This window comes from Helianthus annuus, chromosome 9, assembly GCF_002127325.2.
Source record: "Helianthus annuus cultivar XRQ/B chromosome 9, HanXRQr2.0-SUNRISE, whole genome shotgun sequence".
In the NCBI taxonomy this organism is placed as follows: Eukaryota; Viridiplantae; Streptophyta; class Magnoliopsida; order Asterales; family Asteraceae; genus Helianthus; species Helianthus annuus.
The window spans coordinates 160,770,118-160,787,347 of record NC_035441.2 but is presented as its reverse complement, the minus strand read 5'-3'; the positions used below and the strand labels follow the sequence as shown (position 1 = coordinate 160,787,347).

At 34.8% G+C, this 17,230-nt stretch overlaps 1 protein-coding gene and 1 long non-coding RNA gene across 6 annotated transcripts; both read right to left on the bottom strand.

Annotated features, from left to right (window-relative positions):
- Window positions 1–677: 677 nt before the first annotated feature.
- LOC110879272 lies at window positions 678–9,748 on the bottom strand. Of its 5 annotated transcripts, none has more exons than XR_004867678.1 (5): window positions 9,476–9,748; window positions 4,810–4,968; window positions 4,319–4,365; window positions 3,346–3,488; window positions 678–3,253 (listed from the first exon to the last, which is right to left on the bottom strand). It is a non-coding gene; the product is annotated as an uncharacterized LOC110879272 (long non-coding RNA). The 5 variants fall into 5 exon arrangements; XR_002558580.2 differs by having other exon boundaries at window positions 3,346–3,429; window positions 9,476–9,746; XR_002558577.2 differs by lacking the exon at window positions 4,319–4,365 and having other exon boundaries at window positions 9,476–9,741.
- Window positions 9,749–11,747: 1,999 nt separating this feature from the next.
- On the bottom strand, window positions 11,748–15,544 carry LOC110879270. The gene is made up of 7 exons (XM_022127695.2): window positions 15,225–15,544; window positions 15,066–15,152; window positions 14,804–14,980; window positions 14,022–14,192; window positions 13,255–13,470; window positions 13,077–13,165; window positions 11,748–12,582 (listed from the first exon to the last, which is right to left on the bottom strand). The coding sequence occupies exons 1-7, from the start codon at window positions 15,316–15,318 to the stop codon at window positions 11,914–11,916; spliced, it is 1,503 nt and encodes a 500-aa protein (XP_021983387.1). The 5' UTR covers window positions 15,319–15,544; the 3' UTR covers window positions 11,748–11,913.
- Window positions 15,545–17,230: the final 1,686 nt, after the last annotated feature.

Below are 17,230 nucleotides of genomic sequence, written 5' to 3'. Positions count from 1 at the left end.
ATGCCAAAAAAAACCGTAGCTTTTGATGATTATGGCTCGGCAAGGACGGTGGAGGGTAGGTTTTTTAACCTGCAACCCCACTTTTGCAGCCATTTTGATTATCTGAAAATCTGAGCCAAGCCCCGTTTTTTTTTTCGAGATACATATTGTTTTGATGTTGTTGGTTTTTTATAGTTTTTTTCCCCAGTCGATGATAACAATCTATCTGAGACACCTATCGAGTTGTGATTTCTGGGTGCGTTCATTTTTGCGTAAAAAAGTTTTTGAAAAAAATAAAGTTAAACCGTGAACTTTTTAAGGTAAAACGTTGAAACGTAAAAAGTTTAACGTAAAACGTAAAGTGTAAAAAGTTTAACATAAAACGTAAAAACGTAAAAAGTTTTACATAAAACATAAAAAGTTTAACGTAAAACGAGGCTAACGGTGTTTAGTTTGAAAATCTCTGAATCATGTACTGATAAATTAGTGATACTAAAAAAATGGTTCAAATGGGACGAACAGATTGCAAGTCATACCAAGTAGAGGCGGCAATTCTTGAGACGACCCGTTTAAAACAACGGGTCGGGTTCGGGTTGATCCGTGTTAAAAGCAGGTCGGGTTCGGGTTGATCCGTATAAAAAAACGAGTTTACCCATTAACCCGTTTAACTATTTAGAAAAATATCTTTTTATATATATTTTTTTCCGTTTCTATTTTACACTGTTAGTTATAATAATGTTGATTTTGATAAATTGTATTATTTATTTGTCACTCTCATACTCATCATTAAACATGTTATCGATAACCCACTTAAAACCCAACAACTCGTTTATATATCGTCAACTTATATGACTCATTTAAAAATACGGGTTAAACGGGTCAGGTTTGGGTTGACCCAAATTTATGTGGGTCGGGTTAGAGTTGGGTTAGAGTTGAAGTCTTTGACCCGAATAATAATATGGGTAGGGTTCAGGTTGAACATTTCAACATCATTCTTTAAGTCCAGCAGCCCAACAATCTTCAAGCCCAATCTACCTTCAAGTTGTCTTCTGAAGCCCAATCACTCCAGCCCATTATACATAAAAAAACATACGAACACAACATAAGATACATAATATGTAACACTATTATTATTATTATTACTAATAATGAAACTGAAGATATCTTTACACCTTTCAGGCTTTCAACAAAAACAATTTAGAGCACTTTACAAATTAAAAAACCTTTTAGATGAGAATACCCATTTGACATATGGAACCTGAATCGACCAATCCAAAAAATACTTGGGTCAAAATGCCAACTCTGGTACTTTTTAATACCATATGATGAGAGAAGAGAAGCTTTTACCTATTTGACAAAAAACTTGACACATTAAAAAATATGCCAACAGTTGAGCTAGGACCCCTCAGAAAATTTTTCTTAGCCCAAAGCATGTTGTATTGGAGCACAACATTTACCGCATATTTTGTTTCAACTTCAGTTAGCTACACGGGCAGTAAGGACCATTACAGAACTGAAGCTCATACAAGAACACGATAATCAGCCACGACGGATGAAAAGCAGGTAGAAGAGGCAAAATGGGCGGCTAGGCTAAAACAGGCCGGATTGGGTTTATAGATACCTAGTGTCAAAGTATTATTGTATTATTCTGAAAAGAATCTATTTCCTTGAATAAAATGATTTGGGAGCAATGTTTTAAAAACCGGTTCACACCGGCCGGCTATACCGGTAGAACCGGTTAAACTGTCTGGTACACTTGGTTGAACCGCCCTATACACCCGGTTAAACCGTTTCTGAGCCGAATCCGGTACGGTATAAAAACCGGATTTTAAAACATTGTTTGGGAGGTTTTATGTATTGTAAAGCACACGGGACGTCTTTCAAATGGTCTATCCCATTTGACTCGTTTCATTATAAGCTATTAATTCTGTTTGAGATAGAATACAACCCAAGTCCCTCATTAACCAATTCTTTATCAAATGGTTGAAATCGCACTTCTATAAATAGGCATAAAGTTTGTATTTTAAAAGATAATGTCCAATCAAAGAACCTTTACATCTTTATCAGTTTCAACGACTAAACCATCTCCTCCAAGAGTATTGAAAATTTAATATACAGTGTAGCGCTACCACAAACCTACACATAAACTAGTGAGGTGGCAGTTTGAACCCATGTATATCTTACATCTAACAGGTCAAATGGTTTAACAAAAAGGAAAATGGGTCAAACAAGTTGGAAGCTATACATATTGTACTCAAATTCTTAAAGACCTCCTAAAATGCGTTTATTATTATTTTTGTATGGCTAACTCACGCACCCTCTAAACCACATAAGGAGGTAAACCTTGGTACCACTAGGCCACAGGCCCGGCCCTTTTTCTTAAAATACTTTTTTAATAGAAGATCTAACTAATTTAGTTAAGTCATATTATACACATATGAAACTTTAAAAATCGAAGAAATGAACAAAAAGAGTGAGTGTAGGTTGGCCTAGCCCGTATTTTGACCATTTTGACCCATTACTTAACTCACCCATTCAGCCACCGCTATTAAAAAGGCAAATGAAGATATTTTCTAACATGTTTACTTACCAATTAGGCTAATGATGTTTTTCATACAAGTTTAGGGACCTAATCATGCAAAAGGGGCATATTTGATATTTTCTATAAGTTTACTTCAACACGCAAAAATAAAAAATTTTGTTAAAAAATAGGTATAGTTTTTTTTTTTAAATTTTCATATAAAAATAAAGTTCAAAGACTTATGTATGAGTTCGATGAAAGTCATGGAACAATTTTAATAGACATGGAAAATTGGCACGTCAGGCAAGTCGGGTAACAAGAATCAGGTAAAAAAGAGGTAATTTTACAGTCCAGAATCTCTATTGTTATATAAACAAGGGTCAATATTATTACAACACATATACTATATCAATCATCTCCTAACCTGTTTAAAAATGATTTATAAGATTTTACGAAGTTAAAAAGAATTGTTTGGGCCTGTTTGACAAACGTTGCCCGAATCAATAGATCCTAAAGTAAATAGGTCAAACTTGCCAACTATAGTACTTTGTTATAACATGAGATGAGAAGTTATTACCTCTTTGAAGATAAACTTCAACACGTCAAAAAATCTGCCAACAGCTGGGACCCCTTATGGGGTACTCAAATGCCATAAACTTCAACCAGGTGTGTCATACAGAAGGGCTTTCAGTGGCTTCGTTGCCACCTCAGCAAATTCTTCCGCTTCAAAAGCATCTCTCACAACTATATGACCTAAACAAGCATCCATGATTAAGGTGAGATTTTTCTTTTACTTACTTTAATATATAAACTACCAGAAAAGCGGTTCTCTAAGATAAACTTACATATCCAGTAAGTCAGTAACTGCCCCAGTACTGTATTTCGAGACAAGTTTGTCGAATATGTGGGCCATAGCATTATTGCATAATCTGTTTCAGTTTCTGTTAGCTCCAGGAGTGTTACAGGTTTGAACCAACATATAGGATCACTACAAAAAGCAACGATGGAAGAAAAACAAGTTGACGTGGCAAAATGGCGGCCCAGAAATCGAGTCAAAACAGGTCGAATTGGGTTGGCCTAAAACACCATTTTTATGAATCGATAGTGCCTAATTATGATTACAAATATCGTATTATCTTAAAGAGAATCTATTTACTTGAATAGAATGACTTTAGCGGGTTTATACATTATAACCACATTGACGTTTTTCAACCTGCCCGTCCCATTTGATAAGCTTTTTTTCCACTAAAGCTAAAATATTTCCCTGAATCCGCCATCGATCATATCATTTTCGAAGGGTCGAAATTGCCACCTCTAAAAACAAGTAAAGAGTTTGAGCCACATACAAGAACATGAAAATCAGCCATGACAAACGAAAGCAGGTATAAGGGGCAAAACGGGCGGCTCGGGGAACGGGCTAAAACATTTTTTGCACACAGGGCCAAAACAATTTTCATTATAAGCTATTTTTTCTGTTCGAGATTAAAAAAAAAACTTTGGAATAGAACCATATGCATCAAATAATAAAAATGCATAACTGTGGCACACAATATCATTAGTATAATCAACAAACTATGAGCAGTCGCATACATAATTCTTGAAACCAGTCTCAGGTTGACTAGTAATGCTATCACTAACCTACACATAAAATGGTGAGGTGCCAATTTCAAGTTTTAACCCATATGTGTCTCACATCTAAAAGGAAAATAGGTTGAATAGATCAAAAAATTTGACCGTTTTGACCCATTACCCAACCCATCTATTTGGCTGCCTCTATCAAAAAGATATAAGAAGATAACTCCTAACATGTTCACTTACCAGTTTGGCTGATGATTGCATTTTGTTTTTCATATGAGTGTAGGGATCTATACACGCACAAGGAACATATTTACTAATCTTTTTATAAGTTTATAGACTTCGACACGCAAAAACAAGATTAAATTTGTTAAAAATAAAGCCCAGAGTTTTTTAGTTGTAAATAGTCATGTTAAAATGAAGTCTAGGGACTTATATAGTCATGTAGGAGTTCAACGAAACTCACGGTATGATATTAACAAAGGTGGAAAATTGGCACGTCGGACAAGTCAGGTAACAAGATTGAAATGAACTACTTTGTCCAATACGATTACAGCATTTATATTATCTCAATTAATACCTAATTTGTTTAATAAAAACGTTTTAGAACATTTTACATACTGAAAATACCAACTGGACCATTTGGCAAATGTAACCCAAATAACCCGATCTAATAAATGGGTCAAATTTTTCGACTCTAGTCCTCTGTAATAACTTGAGATGAGAATTATTACCTTTTCGACGATAAACTTCAAGGTGTTAGAAAATCTGCCAACCAGCTGAGGTGGGGCCCCTGTGGTTTCTCAAATGCCATAAAGTTTGACCAGATGTATCATATGGAAGGGCTTTCGATGACTTGGTTCCGCTTCAGAAACATCTACAACAACAATGACCTAAACAAGCGACCGTGATTAAGGTGGGAGATTTTTTAATTTATTTTAGGGTAGATTACACTTTTCGTCCTTTATGTTGTATCAGATTTCAATGGATACCCTTTAACTTTAATAATTACAGTCACAATCCTTTATTTGGAAAACTCATTACACATTTCGTCCTTTAGCACTAACCCAGTTTAAATTTCAAGTTAAGTTTGGTCATGTGCACATCATGTGAGGGCATTTATGTAAAAAAAAAGATTAAATAAATACCATAAACACCTCTCTAGAACCCTTATGATTTGCGTGGATTCAATCTTTCTTAAGTTCTTGCTAATCCATCATCAAATCAATATGATTGAACCCGTAAACATTAAATTCACACCTCCCTCCCTCCAAACAACATAAACATTTGGGTTTCCTCCAATCTGAAACACCCACAAATCAAGAATTGAAAAAAAAAACCGTATGGATTTGAACATCTCAGGTCAACTTCCACCACTTTGCACCCAATTATAAAACCAAGCACCCAAGATTGAAACCATATCCTCTGAACTAAAAACCATATCCTCTGAACTAAATTAATATTCAAGAACAAAGTGCGTTTATTTGGCTCAGATCTGCAAACATAAAAACTGCCAGTTTTGTACAAAGACAGGTTGAAATCAATTCTTAGGTACTTAAGTAACAGCAGGCCTAGCTCTCGAGTGTGAGTTCAATTTCAAAGAATATTATAAAATCTGTCAAAATATATAAAAGTTGTGATAATAACAAAGTCAAAATCCATCAAAAATAGTATATCAACAGAGAGAACTCGATCAAGAAAGCAATTCACGCTACAGTAGCAACCCCTGTCACCCAATCAACCACAAAGCACAAAGCCAAGTTGAAATGGGTTTTAAAATGCTCTAGTAATGACATGCCTGGCTCTTGAACGTGAGTTAAATCTTAAAAGATACCAAATAAAATTGTCAAACCACAAAGCTATTAAAATATACGAAAGAATCTCATTATCAAGAAATACAACTTATGAAAATAACGTAGTCCCATTCATTAAAAATAGAACATCAACAGAAGGAACCTTATCAAGAAAGCAATCCACGCAACAATAACAACCTTCGTCACCCAGTCAACCGTAAAGTATGAAGTGGGCTTTTAGGTGCTCTAGTAGCGGGATTCCTATTTCTCGAATGTGAGCTCATTCATATAATATTGCATAAAAAACTCAGGCAACAAAGCTAATAAATTATATTCAAAAAAATCTCATTACTAACAAATAAAAGTTAATGAACATAACATAGTCTAAATCATCGAAAATAGAATATCAACGAAAAGAACTTTATCAAAAAAAATAAAAGTTATGAATATAACATAGTCAAAATCATCAAAAATAGAATATCAATGAAAAGAACTTACCAAGAAATAAAAGTTATGAATATAACAGTCAAAATCATCAAAAATAAAATATCAACGAAAAGAACTTTATCATAAAAGCAATTCACGCAACAGAAGAAACCTTCTTCATCACCCATTAAATCGCAAAGTACAAGCCTCAAAGTACTAAGACAAGTTGAAATGGGTTCTAAAATGCTCTAGCAATGACATGTCTGGAACTTGAACGTGAGTTCAATCTTGTAAAATACCATATAAAACTATCAAACCACAAAGCTATTACATTATAAATAAAAATTCCATCACCAAAAAATAAAAGTTATATAAATAACATAGTCAAAACCATAAAAACCAGAATATAAAAAAATGAACTTTATCAAGAAAGAAATTCGCGTTACGATAGCAACCTTCATCACCTAATCAACCGCAATGCACAAGCCTCAAAGTACAAGGAAAAGTTAAAATGAGTTTTTAGGTGCTTTGGTAACGGAATTTCTATTTCTCAAAGTGACAGTCTTGTAAAACACAATATAAAATTGTCAAACCATAATACTTTTTTTTGAACTTCTGTCAAACCATAATACTATTAAACTATATAAAAAATCAAGTTACCAAGAAATAAGTTTTATGATAACAACATAGTCAATATCATCAAAACCAGAAGATCAAAAGAAAGAACTTTATCAAGAAAGCAATTCACGTTACAGTAGCAATCTTCATCACCAAACAACCACAAAGTACAAGCCTCGGAGTACTAAGACAAGTTGAATTGGGTTTTTAGGTGCTTTGGTAACGGAATTCCTATTTCTCGAAGTTAGTTCAGTCTTGTAAACATTTAAGTAAAAACAACAATAAATGAACTGTTTGTACTTCACAAAACTACACAACTAAATATGTTTAGAATTCAAATTAAAAAACAATAAATAGAGCAGAAAACTTCTACAATAATATAAGAGTGTTAAAAACATTGAACAACGTGCCTAGCCAAAAAACGTAAATAAAAGAGATTCAGGAAATATAAAACAAAATTACACGTGAAAATAACGTAAAAACATCCATCATTTAAGCAATACAAGCTACAATCACAACCTACGTACACCCAATTAACTGCAAAGTACAAAACAATTGAAATGGGTTTTTAGATGTTCTTGTAACAGGATCACTAGTTCTCACATGTGAGTCCAGTCTTGTAAAACACCATATAAAAATGAGAAAAGTACAATAGTTTATAAATAAAACAATATCTTCACATAACTACAAAAGCAAATAAGTTTAGAATTTAAATTCAAAAATAAAATAAGAACAGCAGAAAACATCAACAATAATATGGGAGTGTTGAAATCATTGAAACAACTGAGAGGTGAAACAATTTCAATAATATGAGAGTGCTGAACAAATGCAGCTAGCAAAAAAAACGTAAAGTAAAAAAGATACAAGGAAGTATAGAACAAAAACATAAATGAAAATAACCGAAAGAACTTCCATCAAGAAAGCAATCCATGCTACAAACACAACATACATACGCCCAATCAACTGCAAAGAACAAGCCTCAAAGTACAAAACAATTGGACTGGGTTTTTAAGTGTTCTTGTAACAGGATCACAAGTTCTCACATGTGAGTTCAGTCTTGTAAAACACCATATAGAACAAGAAAAGTACGATAGTTTATAACTTAAACAACCCCTTCGTAATACTACAAAATCAAATAAGTTTAGAAGTCAAGTTATTATCACATTATATAAAAAAAATCGCATCGCCAAGAAATAAAAGTTATATAAAACACAGTTAAAATCATTAAAGAAATATATCAAAAGAAAAAACTTTATCAAGAAAGCAATTCACGTTACAATAGCAACCTTCGTCACCCAACCAACCGCAAAGTACAAGCCTCAAAGTACAAAGAAAAGTTGAATTCGGTTCTTAGGTTCTCTTGTAATGGAATTCCTATTTCTCGAAGTGAGTTCAGCCTAATAAAATACAATATAAAATTGTCAAACCCTAAAGCTATTAAAATATATAAACAAATCTCATTACCAAGAAATAGAAAAAAAAAATATGGTAGTAACAAAGTAAAAATCATCAATAAGATCAAACAAGAGAACTTTATCAAGAAAGCAATTCACGTTAGAGTAGCTACCTTCGTCACCAATCAACCGCAAAGTACAAGCCTCAAAGTACAATGACAGGTTAAAATGGGGTTTTAGGTTCTCCGGTAACAGTGTTGCTATTTCTCGAAGTGAGCTCAGTCTTGTTAAAAACTAAGTAAAAACAACAATAAAAGAACAAGAGTTTGTACTTCACAAAACTATAAAATCAAACAAGTTTAACATTCAAATTCAAAAACAATAAAAACAAGAGAAAACATCTACAATAATATGGGAGTTTTGAAAACACTGAAATAACTGAGAAGTGAAACAGTTTCAACAACACGGAAGTGCCAAAAATAGAAAACGTAAAATCAAACGAATTCAAGAAAGTATAGAACAAACAAACCTGGAAATAACAAAAAGAACTTCCATTATTAAGAAAGCAATCCATGCTACAAACACAACCTAGGTACGCCCAATCAACTGCAAAGTACAAGCCTCAAAGTACAAAACAATTGGAATTGGTTTTTAGGTGTTCTTGTAACATGATCACAAGTTCTTACATGTGAGTTCAGTCTTGTAAAACCCCATATAAAACAAGAAAACTACGATAGTTTATAAATAAAACAAGCCCTTCACAAAACTACAAAATCAAATAAGTTTAAAAGTCAAGTTAAAAACAAAAGAAACAACTGAAAAAATAAGTGAAAATAGTTATGATTTGTTTAAAAAATTCAAAAAGATCTAGATTATCTTTACAAACCCTGCAGATCTGATCACTAATCAACCCAGAAAATTAACAAATTCAAAAGATCAAGATTATCGTAAACCGTTGCAGAAGAAACTTTCCGGTTAATTAATTCTACGGCAGACCAAGAACACGTCAGATGATCGTCAAATTCCATGATTGAAAAACCTTAAACTCGCAAATCTCACAAAACCTTGCAAATTCTTGTTTATTTCAAAACAAATCAAAGATCAACTGCTGTAAAGTGAGATTTTGTAACGTACAATTGAAAGGAAGAAGGATAAACTGGTTGTCGTACCTGGTGATTCTCGCCTACATCAAGTTGATTGAAAAACCCTAAATACTCGAAGAGGGGTTTTTAAGTTCAGACATCTGAAACATCCGATGTATGGTGTGTGGTTTTGTACTCTGCAATTGAGAAACCCTAAACCCGCAATTCTTCTTGTTTTCTCTAAAGAAATCGCTCATTAATCAAACAAAAGGGTTCGGGTGATTTTGGATTTAGGGTCCGTAAATATAAATATGAGGCGCATGATTTACGTTTGTACAATTATAATCATTCCATACATACAAAACCAAAAGGCGGGCGGGTATACTTCTTCCATTTGGTTTGCCAAAATTGACGGCCAACCCTTTTTTTATTTTGTTTTGTTTTGTTTTTTTTTTCATAATATAGTTATTTATAAATTCTGTCAAATTACGATTGTATTCTTTATTTAAAATTACGATCTTGTCTCCCGTTCGAAATTTCCTTTTATGTTTTGGCCCCAGCTTAAATTTACGATTTTGCCCTCAGTTAAAAAATACGATTTTCCTCTGGTTAAAAAAATATATATTTTTGCCCCCAGCTACAGTATTGCCAAATTACAATTTGGTACCTAGTTTAAAATTACAATTTCACCCCTAGTTCAAAATAAAAAAATTCTTTTGTCCCCAGCTAAAAATTACGATTTCCCTCAGTAAAAATATTACGATTTTGCCCCAATTCAAAAAAAAATGGTTTTGCCCTCGGTTGAAAATATTATTTTACCTCTAGTTTAAAATTACGATTTTACCCCATCTAAAAATTGCAATCTTGCCATTGTTTTTTAGGCAAAACTATGGTAGTGTTATATTTTACTTGGTTGACTCAATTTAGTTTTTATTCGTGCCAAACAGCTAATTGGTCCTGACAAATTATATTGTTTTGCCCCCCAACTCTAAATTACACGCTTGCCATCGTTTTAGTTATTTTTTTATCATAACTATGATAGTATTTTTCTTTACTTCGTTAATAACTCGATGTATCTTTTTTTTTTAAATTGTGTTATAAGTAGCATGTATAACTAACCGAAATAAATGCGTACATATTATTAAACTAAGAAATTTTCGGTTTAGCGCCCCGCAACGCGGGCGGCAGATAACTCTAGTTACATATAAAAACATAATAAAATTGTTCTTAATATGTATGTACTCATAAAAATACATATAATAAATGATAAAAGTACCCTAAATATAAAAATATATAAATAACAATATTGTTTGTGAAAACGATAATAACAGATCATAAACATGACGAGGTGAAAAATAGTGAGACGGGTGATTCGAGCCAAGAACAATCGATAATAAACAATAAAGATAGAAACTTTAAGGATTGGAACAAAGATATTTTGATTGATAGTGATGTACAAATACAAAGGACAATGATCCACCCCAGGTGAGCTCCCCCGGGGTGGTGGCTCCCAAATGCACACATAACAAACATGGGCGAAGGATAAGGTATCTCCGGGGGGGCGCCCGACCCCCTGAACTTTTCGATGCGTAGTGTTATGAATAGTACTTTCGTATAGGTATATACGTTGCCGCCCCCCCGGTTTCGCGAAAATTCGGGGGGGGGGGGGGGGGGGGCTTCGCCAATGCTAACAAATGAGGTGTACTTCCCTATTTATAGACCCTTGAGCCTTGTCCTCCAAGCAAGCCGCCTATTGCTTGGAGAGCCAATAAAAACGCTAAAACATCCAAGTCTTACAAATAAACACGCCACATAATATAAACAATAAAATCGCTAAACTAAAGCCGTAATAACTGATAACATCATTCTCCATTTTGACCCAACAACACTGGACTGGAGGTTGAGCAATGGGCCTATTTGAAGTTGCAACCGTATTAAATATGCAAAGTGCAAACTACTCCCAACCTAAGAACCACAAAACTTGCAGCAAAATACTATGTAGCCTCATTTTTGACACTAGAGAAGATTTGTGAAGCTGCATACCGCTTAGATTCACCAACCGAAGCGGTTATACATCCTACTTCTTCCGGTCTCTGTTGTGTCTCTTCCATGTTAGAATCCAACAAAGTTGCATATAATAATGGACTTTTTTTTTTAAATTTAGACAAATTGATATCAATTTTATCAAAAAAACCAAAAACCAGCTTAACTACTTTATTAAAAATGATTATTGTCATGATAACATGCCTTGGTAGCAGAGTCTGACCCGGCTCGTATTGACCCACACTATAAATTGTGGGTCTTTGAACCTGTACCTGACCCGTCTATTTTGCCAACTTGTAGGTTCAAAAGTCATTGCTAACGACTAGTAACGAGACATGCATTAAAGAACAAAACCATAAATTTTACAGCTATTGAATAACATTAAACTTCTATTCTACTATAACATGCCTATGATCAGATCAGACTTGTACATGTTACTTACTACTGTCAAAACAACTAAAGACGACGACCTAACAAACCTATCATGAATACGTACCATACGCGTGACCCATGTAATTATACCTGGATCGAACATTCTGGTTACCGTAATTGGGATGGTTACTATAATCAACAGCCTTAATCACCACAGCTCCATGCCTTCCATCTTGTTCTTGAACAGCCCCAAAGACGACCTCGTTGGTTGTCTCGCTCTTCTCCTCGTAATAAGTTTGAGGACCCGATGAGTAATGTTTCTGATGATGTTGTTGACGATGTTGATGTTTTTGAAACTGTTGCATTTGCTGTTGGTGAAAGTATTCACCGCTTTGTCCGCTACTGAGATATCGAGTCTGCTTAGAAGGACGCGGTCGTTCTGACGGTTCTGCGTTCTTGGTCATAAACGGGTACGGGTTTCGGGTTTCGAGCGGTGGGGGTGCATCGTGATGGGGAATTACAAAGCTTTCTTGCATTGGCCAAGTGTTGGAAAATGGAGGGGGTTGTAGGTAATTTGTTTGAAGATGAGGGTGCGGTGGGTTCTTTTTGGAACTTGATACACCACCAAAGGTTTTGATAACAAGTTTTCCAAGTGAACCGAATAAGCCATCTTCTTCTTTTTCGTGTTCGTCCTCTGGTGGAATTAGAGGCGGTCTTACTGATTTCACGGGCCTCTGATATGAAGGTGGTGCAAGGCTGTTCATTGCAGGTCTTGGATCCTGTAGTTAATCAATGATCTTTAATCACACAAAGTGAAATTAATTGCAAGAAACAATATATATAGGATCCGGTTCAATTAAGAATCACTTTTGAGTTGTGAGAACTGTGAGAACTCCTACTTCCCGTGCGAGTTTTGTCACCATTTTTTGCACAAATGTAGATGAAAATGTTTTACAAACACATCTGTAAAAAAAATTTGTTGAGCCGGTATTTATTCTCCATTTACACTGATGTAAATTTGTTTTACAAAACGATGACCTCACCTGTAATTTTTTTTACCATGATGTAAATTTTCACGTGCGACATTTTTTTTTCTAAAACAGTTGACAAACTAATCCGTTTTGACGGTCTGAACCAAATATTTTACCTAAATGGCGACATCTTTGGCCTAGTTCTCACAACTCAAGGTGAATTCATAAGTAAACGGGTCAATGTCAGACTCTATGCTCTATAGTATCGAATTTTATAAAATTAAATTTTTACGAAGGCTTACACTTTGCGATGAAAATATTGCACTAACTCTACGTTGTAACAACGCCAGCATGAAGCCAAAGAACACAGCAGCGCCAAGAACTGCAATCCCTGAAATCACAATCAACCAAATATTAATTCGTTAGGAGCTTAAAAACCATATATTAATCCGTTTTGACGGTTTGAACCAAATATTTTACCTAAATGGTGTTCACCATCATACTGATATGAAGAACAATCTTCCTCATGAAGTTGAATTTCTCTAATGGCTTGATTGCCTCTATCAATAACTAAAATAGAGCAGCTACTACCAACATATATTATATCAAAATCATCTGAAAACTTTGCGTTGTCGCTCGGGCCATCGATGTGACCCGTCCCCCGTGCCCAATTTCCTCCAGCTATTGTTACAACCCCTGTGCAGCATATAACAAAGAGTCGTTTTCCAAATTCGTATATGCGTTTGAAAAAAGTATATTCATTATTTTATGTTTACACACCTCCGGTGTAGTTTGTTTTTAGAATAAAGTATACGGATGGTCCCTGTGGTTAACCAAAATTTTTTATTTGGTCCCTAGCTTTCCAAAGGTACACGGATGGTCGCTATGGTTTGTACTTTGTAACGCATTTAGTCCCCAACTAACAAATCTAAAGGTTTTAGCGAGCCCAAGTTAGAGACCAAATGTGTTGCAAAGTGCAACCCACAGGGACCATCCATGTACTTTTGGCAAAAAATGGAGACTAAATGCATTACAAAGTGCAAACCAGAGGGATCATTCATGTACTTTTGGAAAGCTGGGGACCAAATCCAAATTTTTGGTTAACCACCCACAGGGACACCATCTGTGTACTTTACTCTTGTTTTTATATATCTCAACTTATATATATAAAAAACCGATGGGTAATCAGGATGATTATTTTTTAGCGATTATAGAACAAAAATAGGTTATGTATTCACTCTATATACCCGAGTCACTAATCTTCCGGATAGCCATATTCATGGTGTCCGCTACATATACATTTCCTCTGTCATCTACTGTAAGTCCTTTCGGGTGGTTCATTCTGGATTCTCTTGGCTTTCCGTCGACATGACCAAACAACCCTTCATGTGAACCAGCTAAAAGCTTCGGTCGGCTATCTGTAACAATCATTCATTCTAATTCATAAATTGCAGGCAAACAGTAAACAAAACTAAAAACATGCACTTGGTTTGACCAAAGGAATAAGAATAAAAGCAGTGTTTAAGACACGTGGATTTAACTTCCACTATAGAAGATTCAAAGTGTTTTGCATTATATGAGAAAGGAAAAAGGGAGTTTGAACTGAAACTAAAGAGAATAAAGTTTAGTCAATCACTGTTAAGATTTGAGCTTTAAGAGAAAAAAGCATATAAACATACAGAAGAATAAATTCTTTTAAATTAACAAGACAAATTTTCTATACTTAAAGATAAGTATTCCTCTAAACAAAAGCATAGAGAATCCAGTTGGTTAAAACTAACAATATGTAAATAAATTCCTATATATCTCAATAATCAATTTTCTTGCAATCTTATTAAATCATAATCATAATCACTTTTACCATAATCATGTATACAAACCAATTAATAAAATGTGATACTAATACACATGGTTAAAAACATCCAATTTGATCTTGAAAAACAAAAACTAAAACACAATCTTGCAGGATATACAAAGAGTAATTGTGTTAGCCACAAAAGGTCAAAACTTTAAGAACAATTACACTTACATCTTGACAAGGGTGTTGAGACTTTATAAACATTACTATTTTCTGAATCCAAAACAACAAGCTCCCCAGATGGAGTCACTTCCACTGAATAAGGCTCAATCCCAAGCTTACTTCCATCAAACACAGTCTCTACAGCATACCCGCCTTCATATTTCACCATCGAACGGCTCGAAACACCTGCACACATAAAAAAACACACACCCAGATCAAACCCATTTCATATATCATGCTTACAACATTAAAACAAGGAAATGAAACAAACCCATTCCGATTTTGGTGGCGGGTTTGAAAGACCACACCCATTTGAAGAGTGCAGACAAGATGTTCGACGCAATGCCGCTGAGAACTTCTGCAGAATTAAAGGCAACAAATGAAGAATCAATGATATGATAGAGAGGAAGAGTGTGAATTTGGTGCTTACTTGCGGGTGGTGTTGCAGAGGCTGATGAGAAGAATGATCCGGAACAAACAAGGAAGAATATTGGTAGGCAAAATAGCGAGTTTTTGGTGATCATGTTGGTGATCTTGGAGGTGTGAAACGTGAAGTTAGCATTTATGAGGAAGCGTAAAGGAGATGTTGAAGGTTGAGATTGTGGATTTTGACGTGTTGGTGAGGACAGAATCGTTTGATTTTATCGGTTGATGTGAGGAAAGGGGGGGCAAGTTAAAGAAGGAATGAGAGAGAGGGAAGCTAAAAAGGGGACATGAGGCGGTGAAATGATGTGTTAGTAAAGGAGGAGAATAGCAGCAGTCAAGTGTAGTCTTTTCTCACTTGTTAGTTCTTATTGTCTTTTTTTGTCATAACCCATGCTTGATCTATTACTTTATGAAATTTATTTTATTTTAAGATTTTTTTGATCGGGTGGTTTGCATTACTGGTAAATGTTTCTCTTTATACCATGTATAGTCGTAAAGTCTCTTTGTGGACGTTATGCGATAAGTGGCGAAATACGTAAGAGAGGGGTTTTATATCACAAAAGGGTATAGTGGTAAGGGGGTTATATAACCCCTTCATTTATACATAGATATGTATATATATGTGTGAGTGGGGGGAAGATTGTGCAGATGAAAACACCGTGAAGAGGATCACGGGAGCCAAGATTTAAACCCCCATAGCGCCGCCGCCTGTAGTGGTGTTTCGCGGCGCTATGGGGCGCCATAGCCGGAAACGTCGTGATGTGTCGCCCCATTACACAAGGTCTTATACACTTGTTTAAGAGGTGAAACTTAAGTTAAGAGTTAGAAGTCTGTTTGATAGCACGTTTACATGGTTACATGGCTCTTTAATTGCACATTAAAAAAAACAGTTTTTCTTGCACAAACCTTGCTCAAGCTTTCTACTTTTTCACTTACTAACAATGTTGTAGGCTGTTTATTCGGACCAAATACAATTCATCTTGACTTGGCGATCTTGGTTAGCTAGTGTCACCACCGATACCAACACTCCCACCACAAAAGGCGCCATCGCGGACGTCGCCACCACAAAAGGCGCCACCGCCACCATCGTACCATCGTTGTCTCCACCACTGTTGTCAATCGCCGCCAGTACCACCATCTTCACTACCTCCACCAATGGTACCGACACCACCACCTTGTCGTCACCACCGCCTTTGCCAACACGTCCCACCCATCACTATAATTGTTGTATAAAACATAATGAGTGAATCTATATTAATATTTTTTTTTCTAAAACAACTTATTACAAACTAAGCTCATTTTAGTAAAAAGAAGAAAAACCGTCTTGACCTCAATCAAATTGATACCTTTTTAAAATAATTTAGTTTTACCCATGCTAATCCCTTAAACCACAACAAAAATTTTTTGACCCTGTGCAAGAAAAAAAAATTTGGGCCCTATTCGAAAATCTTCATTTAATACAAACTCGTCAATCACTAAATTTATGTGGATGTAATTTAAATAGTTATTTTTAGTTAAGTTTAGGAAGTAATTTGTTAATTAAAGGGGAAATGCAGTTGACAAAATTAAGCATTAAATGTCACTAGCAAAAAAAACAAAAAATAAGGTAAACTAAAGAATTTGGGGAAGCCAAGGTTAGAACCCGCATGTCCTTATTGTTTAAGCAAAGCAGTCACCATTAGTACAAGAACTCATTTAAATTATCTCTTAATTTAGTGCATATATATTCTATATTATACAAGGTAAATTATATACAAAATTATAAAGATTTGGGCCCTTGTTGGGCCTTGTGCCGTCGCCCACTCCACAACCCTTACGAGCCGGCCCTGTTCCTAACCCAACCTGAACCGCCCCTTCTAGGAGGCTTAGATGGCATTTTATCTTATCCGATCAGGTGTTATGATTTCAATCATTAATCGCATGTTTAAATACTATAAAAACTATTCATTACTGTTCATTCACTTTCATTTTTAATATAAATAAATAAATAAATAAATAAATATATAATAT